At 38.8% G+C, this 16,243-nt stretch overlaps 1 protein-coding gene across 2 annotated transcripts in view; it reads right to left on the minus strand.

The window, feature by feature from the left end:
• The window catches only part of zda (peptidyl-prolyl cis-trans isomerase zonda), a 147,721-nt gene that overhangs the window by 29,218 nt on the left and 102,260 nt on the right, over window positions 1-16,243 (minus strand). For both annotated transcript variants that reach the window (XM_090378402.1, XM_090378407.1), the window contains exons 8-9: window positions 15,829-15,915; window positions 3,798-3,887 (exon numbers count right to left, since the gene is read on the minus strand). In XM_090378402.1, coding sequence (XP_090234528.1) covers window positions 3,798-3,887; window positions 15,829-15,915 — 177 coding nt within the window. The remainder of the gene's footprint in view (window positions 1-3,797; window positions 3,888-15,828; window positions 15,916-16,243) is intronic.

Here is a 16,243-nt window from a genome sequence, read left to right on the forward strand (position 1 = left end):
TGCAACCAATTGGAAATGCTTCCTGTGCAACTATGCTAAGGCGCCTCCGTAGCCAGGTGGGAAGGAGCAGCAGTGCGTAGCACACGATTCTTGATTAGACCGGGGTTCGAGCCCGTCACCACCAAATACGGAGGATGCGAAAAGGTCAGGGAATGACCACCGCATATCCCGGAGCAATATGGTCTTAGTTGCTAATGCTCCTAAAACCCAAATAAACAAACAAACAACAAGCAACTAAGCTACTGACCACCAAGTAAGAAAATGCCAATGCATGAAGTGGAACATCAAAATAAATATGTTCATCATGAGAGCATACTATGAAGTAACGAAGGTAGAGACCAACATGAAAATGTACAGGATGAAACTATACACCAAGTGGTTTGAACAGCTACCAGCTGTTCAGGTCACCAAACAGTATATTACTGTTATGCATTTTTTAGGTTACCAAATATACCAAATGTATATTACTGCTGTCTGTTATGCATTTTTTAGGTTACCACATCGTGATTTGCTGGCTACTTCGTGGTACATCCAAGCGCTAACTATGAAATGTGCATGCATATGATATCCTCTTATTGAATGTATTCCATTACAACAAAACCAGTACTATAATCAATAAAACGGGCAATGACCGTAATTTCCACAATTGGCAAGAAAATAGAAAAAAAATATTTATGACATAAAAAATTCCATAAAATTGGCGTTATGTAAATAAAACTGAAACTCATCTTCTGATTTTTACTTGTCAACTAAAGATTCTCACTCATCGCAGACAAGCACTTTTTTGAAGCCCTGCCTCCAGATCTGTAGGCAGTACTTAAGGTATGGCCTGACCATTATCTAATGGTCAGGCCATATCTTGAGCAATGGAATAATCACCTCTTTATTCCTCTTAGCAAAATTCTTGTACATCATTGACGAAACACCAAGTTCTGTCCTGGCAGCCTATCTGCACTGCTCAGAGAAGTTCATATCTAATTGCACATTATACCCGGTATTTTTCATTTTCCACTAACTTGAGTGTAGTACCACAAATCTGGTACGTTAATCTGAGATTACTGCTACACATATACAGTACTTTGCATTTGTCAATGTTAGCATTAGCATTAATAGAGGCATATGATGCTGCACAAGCTTGCTGATGCTACAAGCTTGTGCAGCATCAGCCAAAAAAAAAAAAAAAAAAAAAAAACTTCCACTTCACCCCTCTGTTCATTCACCTTAAATTTATTTAGGCTATGTTTATGTTAAATCTCAGTTGCCATTTCTCAGCAAAACTGCCTAATTTTTCTTGATCTTGATGCAGTAACATACCATCATTGATGTCATTAACCCCATGCCAGCCTTCATATCATCTATAACACAAGTCTGCAATACCTTCGTCAACAATTAATAAATATAAAAAACAACAGTCCCAACACCAGACCCTGGAAGACTCCACTAACATTAGTCCAAGAAGAGCAATGTCCACTCATTACCACTCTGTCTTCTCCCACTCAACCATCCCTTTATCCATAGCAGCAACTTGCCACACTACTCCAGTTTGTACAGTAGTGATTTATATGCAACAGTATGAAAAGCTTTCCTGAAATCCAATCAAAATTATTTTTTGCATCCAGTTCCTTTGTTACTGCACCATAATATCCAATCAAATTGGTCAGACAAGATCTCCGCTAAATGAATGCATGCTGTAACTGAAGTATAACTGCACTCCTGTCTAAATCATCCTACATTACTTCTTTAACCCTCCATTATTTTTCCTGTAATGGAAGTTAAGTTAACGGCTCTGTAACTACTCATGTCACTCTTTGATACCACTTTGTGAATTGGGGATACATTCGCACATCTCCAGTCTGCAGGGACTTCCTCTGAATCCAAGAATGCTCTCACAATTATGGCTAATGGTTAGTTTACCTCCTTTGCTGCCTCCACTTTCTCTCAATTATTACAAAGTCATTTAGACCAGTGGTAAAGTTTTATAAACTTCTGGCATCCACTCTACTAAAGAATTCCTCATGGGTGAATGTAGATGCAAAATACTTATTCAGTTTGTCAGCAACCTGAGCAGGATCATTAACAGTTAAACCATTGATATCAAGTGGATCTTTGCAATTCATCCCCTTCCTTGAAGGATTTATTGGAAAAAGCAGTGTCCCACAGTGATCATTTTTCTGTTCTCTTGAAACTCCTGAAAATTTCCTCTGTGTTACCTATATCTACAATTGCCTCTAAACAAGGATTCAGCCAGATGAACCTGATTAAAAAATAAACTCAGATCATCTCTAGAAAGTGAAAGTTTGGATGAGCTGATGATGAGCAATCTAAATGGACCAAACAGTCACGGTCACAGACAAGTGGTATTTCAGTGCAAAAACCGTTAGACATGTTCAAGGACATAAACGTCATGCATCTGAAAGTGGCGTGGATCACATCTAAGAGGAAATGAAAAACACTAAAGTGTACATGGATTTGTGTATTTTTTAATTCCTTTATAAAGAGATTAATGTACACACCATAATATTTTATGTTATTCTGGATGGATTAATTTGCTTGAATATAAAAGTTCATACTCATGAGCTTATATCACTGAAAATAAAACAGTATCTATTTTTAAAATCCTAATCACATGTACCACTAATAAACAAACTAATATAACATATATATAGCAAATAAGTAATTAACATATTTGCTTCAGAATTGGTAGTTACACAGGGTAAAAACTAACCTTAGCAATAAAAAATAAACAAACCAACCTGATTTTGGACTGAACAAGTGCTATGGTACCCTACCCAGACTGACACCTGACTAGTGAGATATCTGGCTGACTGGTGAGCCAGCACAAAAGTTTTCAAGCCTTGTCTGGAGGCCTCATTTTAGGAAGGATGTAGAGTTGCTGAAGTGGATACAGAGAACAACAAGATTGGTGAAGGGAACAAAGGGGTACTCTTACCAAGAAAGGGTTCAATTCTGCAAATTGCAGCATCTGGAGACTAGGCACCTGCAAAGTGATCTGAATGAAGTTTTTAAGGCTTTGAATGGATTGAACAAGCTCAATTCTGATGGAATACTAAACACTAATACTTAATGGAAAAATGAATTTAAAAAATGTAAAAATGTTTAAAAAAATACACCAATTGTCGCAAATAACATTCTCTATATCCATTTCTACAGCTTTTGTAATCCAAAATCAGACAATAATGCCCAACAGAAGTGATCTCTCCTCCTTCGATTTTCAAAGCAATTTTCATCCTGCCATCAATTAAAACTGTGTACACTATTAGGCTGGAAACATGTACCAGATAAATTTCGAAACAATTCATACACAAAATGAAATGTTATTTGAAAAATGTACTTGAAATGAGCTAGAAAAAACGCACATATTCCTGGAAGACTATATACAAAAACTGTAGATCCACATATGTGCTCATCAAAAGGTTAATACACAAAAAATAAAATTAAATATTCAAAACAAAAAATAATGAAACAATATAACATAATTTATACTATACTGGATTTCTGAATATGTGATGTATTATGATTTTAAAACAATTTTTTATAAATAAAATATATTCTCTCAAAACAATCTATGTAAAAAATTTCATATTTTATCATTTTAAAGTCTGTATTTAATTAAAATGAAACAACTGCAAGTCCTGTATGTTAAAAAGCACATCAAAAGTAGGTGAATCACTGCAATGAGCATTTACTGCATAAAATAAGTATATATTTAACCTTTTTAAAAATTTTATTCAAGATATTCAAAACAAAGCACGAATTCTGATGATTTCATTACTTACTTTTCCTTTCCTGAAGAGTGCCTTCACATTTTTTGGTTGTACCTTTAAAACTAATTCAACAGATTTCAAAGCTGCATCATATGCTCCTAACTAAAAAAGAAAAGAAAGAATATTAGGAATTTTGTCATGTATAAAATTGAATAAAAAAATAATAATAATAATAAATAAATAAATAAAAAGATATCAATCCTTAAGGCTTAACCCCCCCCTTCAAATTCAAAATAATAATTAGTAATATTAATTTAGAACAGTCAATAACTACACAGAAATTACTTATAATTTAAATAAAAAATCAGGTTTATACTGAGTAGCTACTCTGGCCATGGGATCTCACAACTTCATTATATAACTCTTTCGTTATGATGCAACAGTTAACTCAATGAAACAGTTAATGAACAGTGCACTTCCCATAGGAGAATACAGATTCATCATCACAAATATGGATACCAGTGCTTATGTCCGTGGGTCCTTGAGCTTGTCACAGACATTCTCTCAGATATGCCAGACAAGCTGTACTTGCTATCTGGGAGTTTAAAACACTGATGGAACTGATATTCAGGTGACATTCAAGTCAAGTTTTTTTTTTTTTTTTTTTGGTAGTTGTTGGCACATCAGCTTCTGTGGCCATAGTGCACCTCCCAAGGTTTTTGCAGTACTCTGATCCAAGCCCAAGGCAGGATTCGAACCCACGACCTTTGGGTTGCCACTTTACCCACCTTGCTAGCCCGGTCGGCTCAAGTCAAGTGGACCCAATTTCGGTAAAGTCCGGACGCTCTGTGACAACAAAATTCTCTGCTTGCACCTGCACAATGGTGGGACTGTTAGTAATCCTGGGTATAACCTCCATGCACAAGCACACTGTGGGTGACCATCCATACCACATGGAGGAATGCCACCCCTCTGTGTTGCCAGGCAATAGATGACTCTCTTCAACTGGTGCAATACCACCACTTTGCTTATTGGAGGCTTGAAGTGATGGAACCCATGTTTAGTCTCCAGAGCTAAGTTCCGGTCAACCCTTCCCCATCTCTTCCATCATGCAGTATGACTGATGACTTTTGAGGTTATGATGAACATCATGGTGAGATCCAATCTTCCTTAGCATTTCGAGGGTACAGCTCTTAAAACAGTGTTCGCAGGCCGGCCGCTAGTTAGTACACCAGACTGAACCTCTTGGTAACTCTTTAGGAGGCTTCCAGATTAGCTAGAGTATAATCTTGCTACCTCTACTCTGCCAAATAGTGACTGGAGTGAGTCCAACAGTGTGTATGTGGGGGGGGGGGGCACTGTCGAGGCCACATTATGTCAAGGATCTGGGTATATTCTTACCATGTGTACGCCATATCCAAAAATTTCATTACTTCATACAGCATATCCCCCACCCAACTTTTTCTTACTATTGAATACACCATGAATTGTCAAACTAATAGAGCAAGCTTATCTGCGAAAAGATCTAAACCTCCCAAATACTTCCTAATTCATTTCACAAATATACGTGGTCTCAATTCTAATCTCAACGATGTCCATTTCCACTTGCAGTCTGCCAAACCCCATGCACTTTTTCTGACAGAATCACAGTTATCAGTTGATTCAACTACTGCACATCTCAGTTGCCGAAATTATTTGCTGTATGATTCCTTTCGCCGCAAAGATGGTACTTGTGCATATATCTGTTCTGATATCCTGTCAGAGACTTGGCAATTTGGAATCTCCTCTCTTTGATCTTCTCTGGCTTAAAATCTCTCTACTTCATTGTGTCAAATGTATCTGTTGTCTCTACCATTCAACCAACTCCACTAATCACTTGGAGCTCTTCGACTTCCTCTCTTTGCAACTTGACTTTCTCCAGTCCAACTTTCCTAACAGTGAGGTAATTTTCCTTAGTGATTTTAATGTTCACAACTTCAGCTGGCTTCCGTTTTCTAGTCACACTAACCCAGCTGGTCGAGATGCAGAGGCTTTTGCAATTACTAATGACCTTGTACAGATTGTTCATTTACCTAGAAGAATACCGGACAATCCTAACCATACAGCCAACGTGCTTCATCTTTTTCTCACAAACAACCCTTCTAAGTACACAGTCAAAGTTAGTAGTCCATTAGACACCTCAGATCACAAATTGGTGAGTGTCTCTTCTCCAATGGAGCCTTTATCTCATAGCTATTCTCAACCTCCTATTGTTTGGCATTACAAGAATGCAAAATGGGATGATCTGCAAGATTTCTTTTCCTTGGTCGGATTACTGTTTCAAAACTTCTGATGTCAACGTTTGCTCAGATCGTGTCAGTGAAATTATTCTTGTAGGAATGGAATCCTTTATTCCACACTCCACTTGAAAATCTCGTCCTTTATCTAAACCCTGGTTTTCCAATAAATGTGCTAAGGCTGTTCAAGAGAAGAACGTTGCATATCGTAATTGGCTTGTTTCCAATTCTTCAGTTTCATTTTCTGCCTACACCAAAGCTTACAACAATTGTAAACCAGTTATTAATCAGTCCAAACTAGATTTTGAACAGGCTAAGAGAAGAAAACTTGCTTCTTGCCCTAATGGTAGCCAAACATTCTGGTCTCTTGCCAAAGCTGTTGGCCTCAAAACTTTTACCCATCTCTGCTCCCACCTCTGTCAAAACCAGATGGTTCTGTTGTCACTTCAGCCAAGGATAACACTGACCTGCTAACATCCCATTTGTCTTTCAACTCTTGTATTAATGATCTTGGTAAAACACCTCCAACCATTCCCAACACACTCCATTCAATGCCTCCTGTGGTCTTCTGTCAAAAGGATGTCAGAAGGATTTTGGTGAATCTTGATGCTAAGAAAACTGCAGGTCCTGATGGTATTTCTCCACTTGTTCTCAAAACCTGTGCTCCTGAACTTACTTCTGTTCTTTGCCGCCTCCTTTCACTTTCTTGCTCCAAAGGTGTTTTTCCTTCTGCTTGGAAATTTGCTCATATCCAGATAGTTCCCAAAAAGGATGACAAATCCTTCCCATCCAGTTATCACCTCATTGCAATTACTTCTACACTTTCTAAAGTAATGGAGAAATCAATTAACCGCAACTCTTAAACTACCCAGAAACTTTCCGTGTGATCAACGATCGCCAGTATGGAGTCCGTCAGTGTCAATCCACTGGTGACATTCTGGCTTATGTTACCATTTATGGACAAATTCAATGGAAAAATTCAGTGAAACACAAGCAGTTGCTCTTGACATCTCAAAGGCTTTCGATCATGTTTGGCATAAAGTTCTAAACAAGCTTCCATCTTATGGTTTGCCAACTGTTTTTTGTAATTGGTTATCCAGTTTTCTGTCTGATCGCTCACTGAGGGTGATGGTAGATGGCTCTCTGTCTTCTAACTTCTCCACTAATGCTGGTGTCTCCCAAGGTTCAGTTCTTTTCCTCATGTATATGAATAATCTTCTTCTTCCATTGACTGGAAATCCTATCCATAGTTTTGCTGATGATAGCACATGGCATTCCACTTTTCAGTTTGAGAAACCTTGCCCTGCTCAATCAGCTTCAACTTCTTGAATATCTGCTACCAATTCCTTAAATGCCGATCTCCAGGTAATTCTCCAGTGGGGCAAAGAGAACTTAGTTGGTTTCAATCCTTCTAAAACTCAATCTTGTCTTATAAAGGATTCTTCTGCACCTATGCTTATCTTTGGTGACACTCCGATTTCTAGGCAAAATGATATATCTCTTTTGGGGATTACCCTGACTTCTAATCTCTCTCTTGGCACAAGCACATTACAAATATTGCTTCCTCTGCATCTAAAAAACTTGGTTTTCTCTTTCGCTCTCTGCGTTCCTTTTCTTCAAAACAGCTGTTCAATCTGCACAAATCACAAAGCAGCCCTACCATGAAATATTCTTCCCACATCTGGGGCAGTGCCCCCAAAACCTCTCTCAGGCTTCTAGATTCCTTTCAGAACAGGGCAGTTGGGTTAATTAATGACTCCTCTGTAACAGTGTCTCCACTCGCTGTCTCAAAGATGTACTGTTTCTGCTGTGTGCCTTTTCTACAGATACTTCCATGGGCACTGTTCTTCTGGATTGGCTTCTATAATTCTTGATCTCTCTTTCAAAACAGTCCGAAAACGTGCCGCCACCAGCCAACATCAATTTTCTGTTCAACTTCAAACTCACAGAACCAACTTTTCATCTTCCTCATTTATTCATTCAACTGCCATTTTCTGAAACAACCTTCCTTCGTACGTATTTCCTGAAAATTACAGTCTACAGAAGTTAAAGTCTAATGTCAACAAATATCTTCTTTCATCTCCTCAATCTCCAACCCAAGCACGGTAACAAGTACTATAGGTTCTAGTACCCCTTGTGTTTGGGGTTTTCATAAAAAAAAAAAAAGAAAAATGTACAGATAGAATAAACCAGCCTGTTCAAGTTGCTTTTATGTCCAGTATATCATGACAAGAAGAGTAACAAGGAAAGACCTATTTTAACAATAGTTCTTTATACTAAGGCAGGCAGCAAAGGAGGTAAGCAAACTTTAGCCATAATTATGTGAGCATAATTGGATTCAAGGGGGGTCTCTGTGGACTAGACAATGTGTGAATGTATCTCAAATTCACACAGGGGATCAAAGGGTAACGAGTAATTATAGACCTATTAGCCTACTTCTGTTCGATCGATAATAATGGAGTCACTAGTTAAAGAAGTAATGCAGGACCATCTAAACAGGAGTGCAGTTATAGTTCAATTGCATCATGGGTTTGTTAAGGGGGTATCTTGTCTGACCAATTTGACTTGGATGCTATGACCAAGAAACTGGACGGAAAAAATAATTTTGATATTATATACTTAGGTTTCAGGAAAGCTTTTAATACCGTTGCACATAAGAGACTGTTGTACAAATTGGAGCAGTGCGGCATTAAGAGACACTTGCTGCTGTGGATAAAGGGATGATTGAGAGGGAGAAGACAGAGAGTGGTTATCAATGTACACTGTTCTTCATGGACTATTGTTATTAGCGCAGAGTCCCCCAGGGTTCAGTGCTGGGCCATTGTTGTTTTCTAAATTTATTAATGATGCTGATTAAGCTTAATATCTATAAGTCTGCAGATAATACAAAGGCTGACAGAGTGGTTAATGACAGTATTGATGGTATGAGACTGAAACAAGAGCTAGAAAAATTAGGCAGTTGGGCTGAGAGATGGCAATTGAAGTTTAACATTGACAAATGCAAAGTGTGGCATATGGGTAGCTGTAATCCCAGAGTAACTCAGTCTGAGACCATACTCATGTAGTGGAAAATGAAAAAGACTGGAGGGTAATTGTGCAGTCAGATATGAAGTTCTCTGAGCAGTGCCAACAAGCAACCAGGGCAGCTCATGTTATTTTGTCAATAATATACAGGAATTTTGCTAACAGGGATAAGCAGGTGATTTTTGCATTGTATACGCAATGGTCAGGGCATGTCTTGAGGACTGCATACATGTCTATAGGCCTCATTTCAGAAAGGATGTTGGGCTGCTGGCAACAGGTACAGGGAAGGGTAGCAAGACTGGTGAGGAGAACAAAGGTGAGTCTTATCAAGGCTTGAGCTCTCCAAACTGCAGCAGCTGTTGACCCAACACCTGTGAGATGATCTGATTGAGGTGTTTAAGACTTTGTATTAATTGAGCAAGCTCAATGCTGATGGGATTATTCCTTTTGCTCAGACTGCACACACGAGAGGCATAAATTAAAACTGACGAAGGATGGTTGCCGAATTGACACGTGGAAGTTTACTTTTAGCTAGTGAGTGGTTGATTGCTGGAACAAACTTCCATCTGTCATGGAAGTGCATAGCTTGAATAAATTCAAGGAAGTATTAAACAAACTATTGGAGGAGATGGATAGGAGAAATGGAAAAGTTTATTTTTATTATTATTATTATTATTTTATTTCTTGGCTGATGCTTTATAAGCTTGCTTTCTATGATCATATACTACTACTAATAATAATAATAACAACAACAAGGGGAGCGTGATTAGTTCAGTCGTAATAACATCAGACCAGCAATATCATAGACCCAAGTTGAATCCCAACAAAAAAAAAAAAAACACACTAGGGAAAAAGAAAAAAAAATCATGAAAGTCTCTTCATCAGACCTACCTCCCCCAAGGTTGAAGTTATGAATGACGCAGAGAGAGTGGTGTCATCAGATGTCACTACAAATAACACGACCCACTAATGGATGCAAAAGCCAAAGCTAAACAGGTCCACCTCCATACTTGGATGAAGATGAGAAGTAGAAATATTGAACATAATGCATCGAGTGCAGCACAGGATAAAGTCACTCAGGTTCAGTCTTTGGCAGAGGGTTCAGTTCAAAAAGTTGTAGACAGTCTCCAGAGGAAAAGAGTGGAGCAAGTGGCACTATCACCAATATGGCTATCCCAAGGAAGGGTAACACCATCTAGTCCAACCAATTGGAAATGCTTCCTGTGCAACTATGCTACTGACCACCAAGTAAGAAAATACCAATGCACAAAGTGAAACATCAAAATAAATATGTTCATCATGAGAGCATACTATGAAGTAACGAAGGTAGAGACCAACATGAAAATGTATAGAATGAAACTATAAACCAAGTGGTTGGAACAGCTACCAGCTGTTCAGGTCACCAAACAGTGATTAGAAGACCAGAGACGGACTATCATCACAAAGACCATAACAGCTCCAGCAATTTTGGAAAAAAAAATCAAGCAGGATGTGAGTGACCAATTAAAAGAACAAGAATATGAGCAAAACTGAATCTGAACTGGAGGAGCAACACAAAATACAAGAACTACAACACGGAACAACCAAAATGGAAACAGATGAGGTTGTGATATCCAGAACAGAAGAGTGGAAGGTCCTAGAAGAATTCAAGGGCATGGATATCACACCATACCAAAGCAGACACCCAACAGAATACTGTGCCAAGTCATAGACCACCTCAATTTGCAAATTATACCAGATTACCTCAACAAGGTGGTAGATGACTTTCATCAACCAGTGAAATACCACCACTTTGCTTACTGGACGTTTGAAGTGGTGAAACCCATGTTTAGTCTCTAGAGCAAAGTTTCCGGCATCCCCCTCCCTCCATACTTCTCCTTCAACCCATGCACAGTACTAAGTACTATAGGTTTTGATACCTTTCGTGTTGTGGGTTTTTCATAAAAAAAAAAAAAAAAAAAAAAAAGAAACGGTAGATACCATCTACATAGCCCTTTATTCTGCTGCTGCTGTAGCAGCCACCAAAAATGAACAGAAGAGAAGACAGAGACAAAGAGAAAACAAAATGAAAAAAACAAGGAACCACTAGCCTGGGACAGGAGGCCACAGCACAAGACAGAAGGGCTAAGAGTGAAGATAGACCAACTGATCCAGTACCAATGTGTTAACCGAAGTAAGAAGCTGATCAGAAAAGTGAAGATCGCCCTGAAGAAAGACATCCACAGCAAACACAGAACCTATACAATTAGAGAATTGAAGAATAGCTGGACACCCTCAAGCAGAACTTCCTTGAACTAAGTAAGAGAGTTCATCGATATAGGGAGAGTGCTCAGAGAAAAACAGATAACTGGGTATTTGATGAAAACCACAGAGCAATCTACAGGAACACTGGACAACATGAGATGGAGGGCAATGGACTCATTGATCAGAAGGCACTTGAGGAGTTCTGGACTAACCTGCAGTGCAGCAAAGTTAGCTCAACCTTTTTTTAATTGAGCATTAGTGAATGGAACAAAGGACCCTTTGTTCCATTCACTAATCTTGTTGCCCTTCTCTGTACTCGTTCCAACAGCTCTACATCCTTCTTAAAATGAGGCCTCCAGACCTGTAAACAGTACTCAAGGTGTGGCCTGACCATTGCCTTATACAAGGTGATAATCACCTCCTTATCTCTGCTGGAAAAATTCCTGTATATCATTGACAAGACACAATGAGCTACTTTGCAGACCATCTTCACTGCTCAGAAAACTTCATATCTGCCTGCACAATTACCCCAAGGTCCTTTTCACTCTCTACCTCTGTCAGTGTAGTACCACACAGTTGATACGTTACTCTGGGGTTACTGCTTCCCATATGCAGTACTTTACATTTGTCAATGTTAAACTTCAGTTGCCACCTCTCAGCCCATATACTCAACTTTTCTAGATCCTGTTGCAACAGCGAACTGTCATCAGTGTCATTAACAACCCTGCCGACTTTCGTATCACATACAAACTTGGACATTAAGCCTGATATACCATCATCAATATCATTAATGCATACAGAAAACAACAATGGACCCAACACTGAACCCCAGGGAACTCCACTAATAACATTAGTCCTTGAAGAGCAGTGTCCGTTGATTACCACTCTCTGTCTTATCCCACTCAACCATCCCTTTATCCATAGCAGCAATTTGCCTCCAATGCCACTGCTCCAATTTGTGCAGCAGTCTTCCATGTGCAACAGTATCAAAAGCCTTTCTAAGATCCAAATATATGATATCAAAATTATTCTCTGCATCCAGTTCCTTTGTGACTACATCATAGTATCCAATCAAATTGGTCCATTTTGGTTGTTCTTGTATTTTGTGTTCCTCCTTAAAAAACCCATGCTGTGTCCGAACAATAAGTGAAGTGTTATCTAGATGATCCTGCAATGCTTCTTTAACCAGTGCCTCCATTAATTTCCCTGGAACAGAAGTTAAAGTAATAGGTCTATAATTACTTGTGTCAGCCTTTGATCCTCCTTTGTGAATTGGGGTCACATTTGCACATTTCCAGTCTATCGATACCTCCCCTGAGTCCAAGGAAGCTCTCATAATTATGGCTAAGGGTTTGCTTACTTCCTTTGCTGCCTCCTTTAATATAACTGGATAGATCCCATCCACCCCGGGTGCCTTTCTTGTGTTTATCTTCAACAGTTTCTCCTCCACTTTACTCCCAGTTATTTCAAGATTCTGTAGCTTACTGCTAGAGTTGAATACACCTCTGGCATTCCCCTCCCTGAATAACTCCTCATGTGTGAACATAGATGCAAAATATTCATTTAGTTTGTTAGCCACCTGAGCAGGATCATCAACAGTTGAACCATCGATATCAAGTGGACCAATCTGATTCATCCTCTTCCTTCTAAAGGTTACATAAGTAAAGAACTCTTTGCTGTTTTTCTTTGCATCCTTTTCCAAAGATTTCTCGTAATTTGCCTTTGCCTGCCTAACCTGCGTTGTGACTTGGTCACAGACCAGTTTATATCTATCATAGGCTTCTGTGTCACCTGTTAATTTATATGTATCCCATGCATTTTTATTCTCTGTCACATGTCTAATTAGTTCATCTGACATCCATTTAGGCCTAAATCTTGAACAATATTTCTTAGTCGGTTTGAAAAGCCTAGTAGCTTCCAAGATTATTTCTTAGAATGATTCCCATTTTGAATTTGCTGTTGGTAACATCATCAGTTGGTACCACCATATAGAATTTAAATACTGTCTCAGACCACCTTAGTCACCTTTAGGAAAGCAAAAACCCTTCCCTTTACCCCTGATGGTAGTTACCTCTTTGAGTAAATCCCACTTCAGCACACTCTGATCACTGCCACCTAGAGTGGTTCCTTTATCTGCAGATTCTTAATGTACGAAGAATCACTACTGATAATTAGATCAAGAGTATTACTCCCTCTAATTGCTTCCCAATCATGCTGCTGTAGAAAACAATCATCCAATAAATCCACAAAAGCCTTGCTAGTGGGTGAGTGACCAACCCACAAATTCCAGTCTATCTCTGGATAATTAAAATCCCCCATTATAAGACACTCTGATTTACTGGCCCACTCTATTTCTCCGCGCAATTGCTCATTATACTCATCAGATTCATTAGGCCCATAAAACACACACCTATTGTCATTTTTCCTTTCCCAGTGCTAACTTTGCTCTTACGAAGAAAGGCCTAAGTTTTGCAAATTACAGTGTCTGGGGAGCGACCTTAGCCCATTAAAATTCTGTCTAGCACTCAACCCACTGTCCACCATGCTTAATAACCAAGTATGGATATACCCCCACCCCCAAAAAAAGAAGGGAGAAACAACCTGCACACTTTCTCTCACATGATGTACTTTTTTTTTTAGGAGCATTAGCAACTAAGGCCATATTGGTCCGGGATATGCAGTGGTCATTCCCTGACCTTTCCACATCCTCCATATTTGGTGGTGACGGGCTCAAACCACGGTCTAATCAAGAAGCGTGTGTTATGCATTGTGCTCCTTCCCACCTGGCTACAGAGGTGCCCACATGATGTACATGGATGACATCAAACTATGCTGCAATCAAGAAACAACTCCAACAGCTATTCCAGATCACCAGAGTTCGGCACTGACATTAGGATGCAATCTGGCCTACACAAATGCAAGATTCACAGATTGCATCTACATCCAGTTGGCTGAAACTACCAACTGAAGACCGGTGAAGAGAATGAAGCCATGACTGATGCAGAGACCTACAAAATACCTGGGTATGTTGCAGGCTTGCAAGTTGGAACAAAAGGAGATCAAGGCCCACCTGACTGAGAAATACCATAAGAGACTGAGGAGCCTTCTAAATTCAAAGCCGAATGACAGAAACATGGTCACAGCTATAAATATGGAATCCCAGTACTAATATACTTCTTCAGGATCATAGATCGGACCAACACTGAGCTGGAGGAGATTATAAGATCAACAAGGATAACGATGACCAAGAGCTGCCAACACCACCTGAAACTGGCTATCAAGAGACTGACCACAGCCAGGAAAGAATGAGGGAGGGGACTGACTTGACCTCACTGAATAAGAGAGGAAAATAAGTAAGAACCTGCAGGATTACTTCCAGGAAAACACAATGCCAATATACCAATCCAAAAGAAGGGCAGACAAATGGCACACAACACACTCAACCTTAACAAGGAGATCCCACTGACATAAACAGAAGAAACAAAGACGGAAAAATGGCAAAGAAGGCCATTACAATGACCTTCAAAGAAGGCAGACACTACAATGACCTCCACCATGACTACATAGATAAGACGGCTTCCACTGCATGGCTTACAAATGGAAAGCTCTTCCCTGAAACAGAAGGATTCAAGCTCGCCATCCAAGGCAACGTACTGTCCAACCACCATCATCTTCCAGTGATTCTCTTCCATGGGAAAACGTTTATGTCACTCGAACACACATGCGCAGGGCAGGCAATTCTTTCCATACACTTGCTTCATCATTTGAAATGTCACCATGGCACTTTTGCCCAGTCGAACATAAAATTTGATGTTTACTCTTGGTTCCATTGCCCCTGCTCAACAAATGCAGCAGAGACACGAAGTTCAGCTCACACCATGTACTGAAATGATGGTAATTTCCACTGACCCTTGACTGCAATGAATAAAATAAATAAATTTTTCTGTTTATACTCTGGGACGACCAAACAGTCAGAGGAGTTTACAAGATAGACAGAATACAAGAAACAGCACCGTATTCAGCAGTCACGGGCTTGAACCCCAGTCACTCAAGGCACGTGTACTTATGCATCCGCGCGCCTGACCACTAGGCTACGACGGCCTTTTTTTCGGCCTCGATGCTCGAAGAACAATCACTTTTTCATGTTTACTTCTGGTAGATGGCAGTACTAGCACTCATCTCATAACATCAATCTCGTTTTCCAATTGCAGCTGTGTGCAATTGCATTATCATTACACATCTAAGACTCCTTACTTTCCCCAAAATTTTCATTACAAGCATTGTATCAGACTTGTATGTAGGCTAATATAAATATTCCAAGTCATTACACAGGCAATGGAACAAGAATGAATAGGAAGAAACACAATATAAGCAAACTATACTGTATCTAAATATTACGTTCCAATGATAATGTGTCCCCCTCCATTTTCACATTTTAATCTAGTGCATATAACATGTACAGCAATACTTATAGCAGACCTATAATATATATCAATTATAACAATTTATAATTAAACTGGAAATTAAATTTTTTCCAGAAATCTGGTTACTTCACTTACTTTTAGCTGAGCTGCAGCCATGTTGTTATAAACTTTCAGTCTCGCATCAAGAAGATTCTGAAGGTCTCCTGCAGTTTCAGTCAAGTTCTATGAAATATTATTCTCATAACTATTTTTGATTTTCAAAAATGTATTAAGGAAAGACTTATTAAAACAAGTGTATTTAAGTAAAGAAACAAAACTAAACTGATTAAGACGTTTATAACTATAGTCAAACTTCTATATAACAAAACCGATCATACCCTTGAAAAAATTCGTTAAACAGAAATTTCGTTATAAAGAAATATGAACTTTTCAACAATTAAAAATACAATAAAAGATGGGAAATAAATCAGAAACAAGTGGGAATGAATAAATTTTCTAATATTTTAAAACAATTAATTTATTAATACATACATATTAAGAAATGATTACT

Source organism: Mastigoproctus giganteus, chromosome 1, assembly GCF_048544385.1.
Source record: "Mastigoproctus giganteus isolate SK-2022 chromosome 1, ASM4854438v1, whole genome shotgun sequence".
Classification (NCBI taxonomy): Eukaryota; Metazoa; Arthropoda; class Arachnida; order Uropygi; family Thelyphonidae; genus Mastigoproctus; species Mastigoproctus giganteus.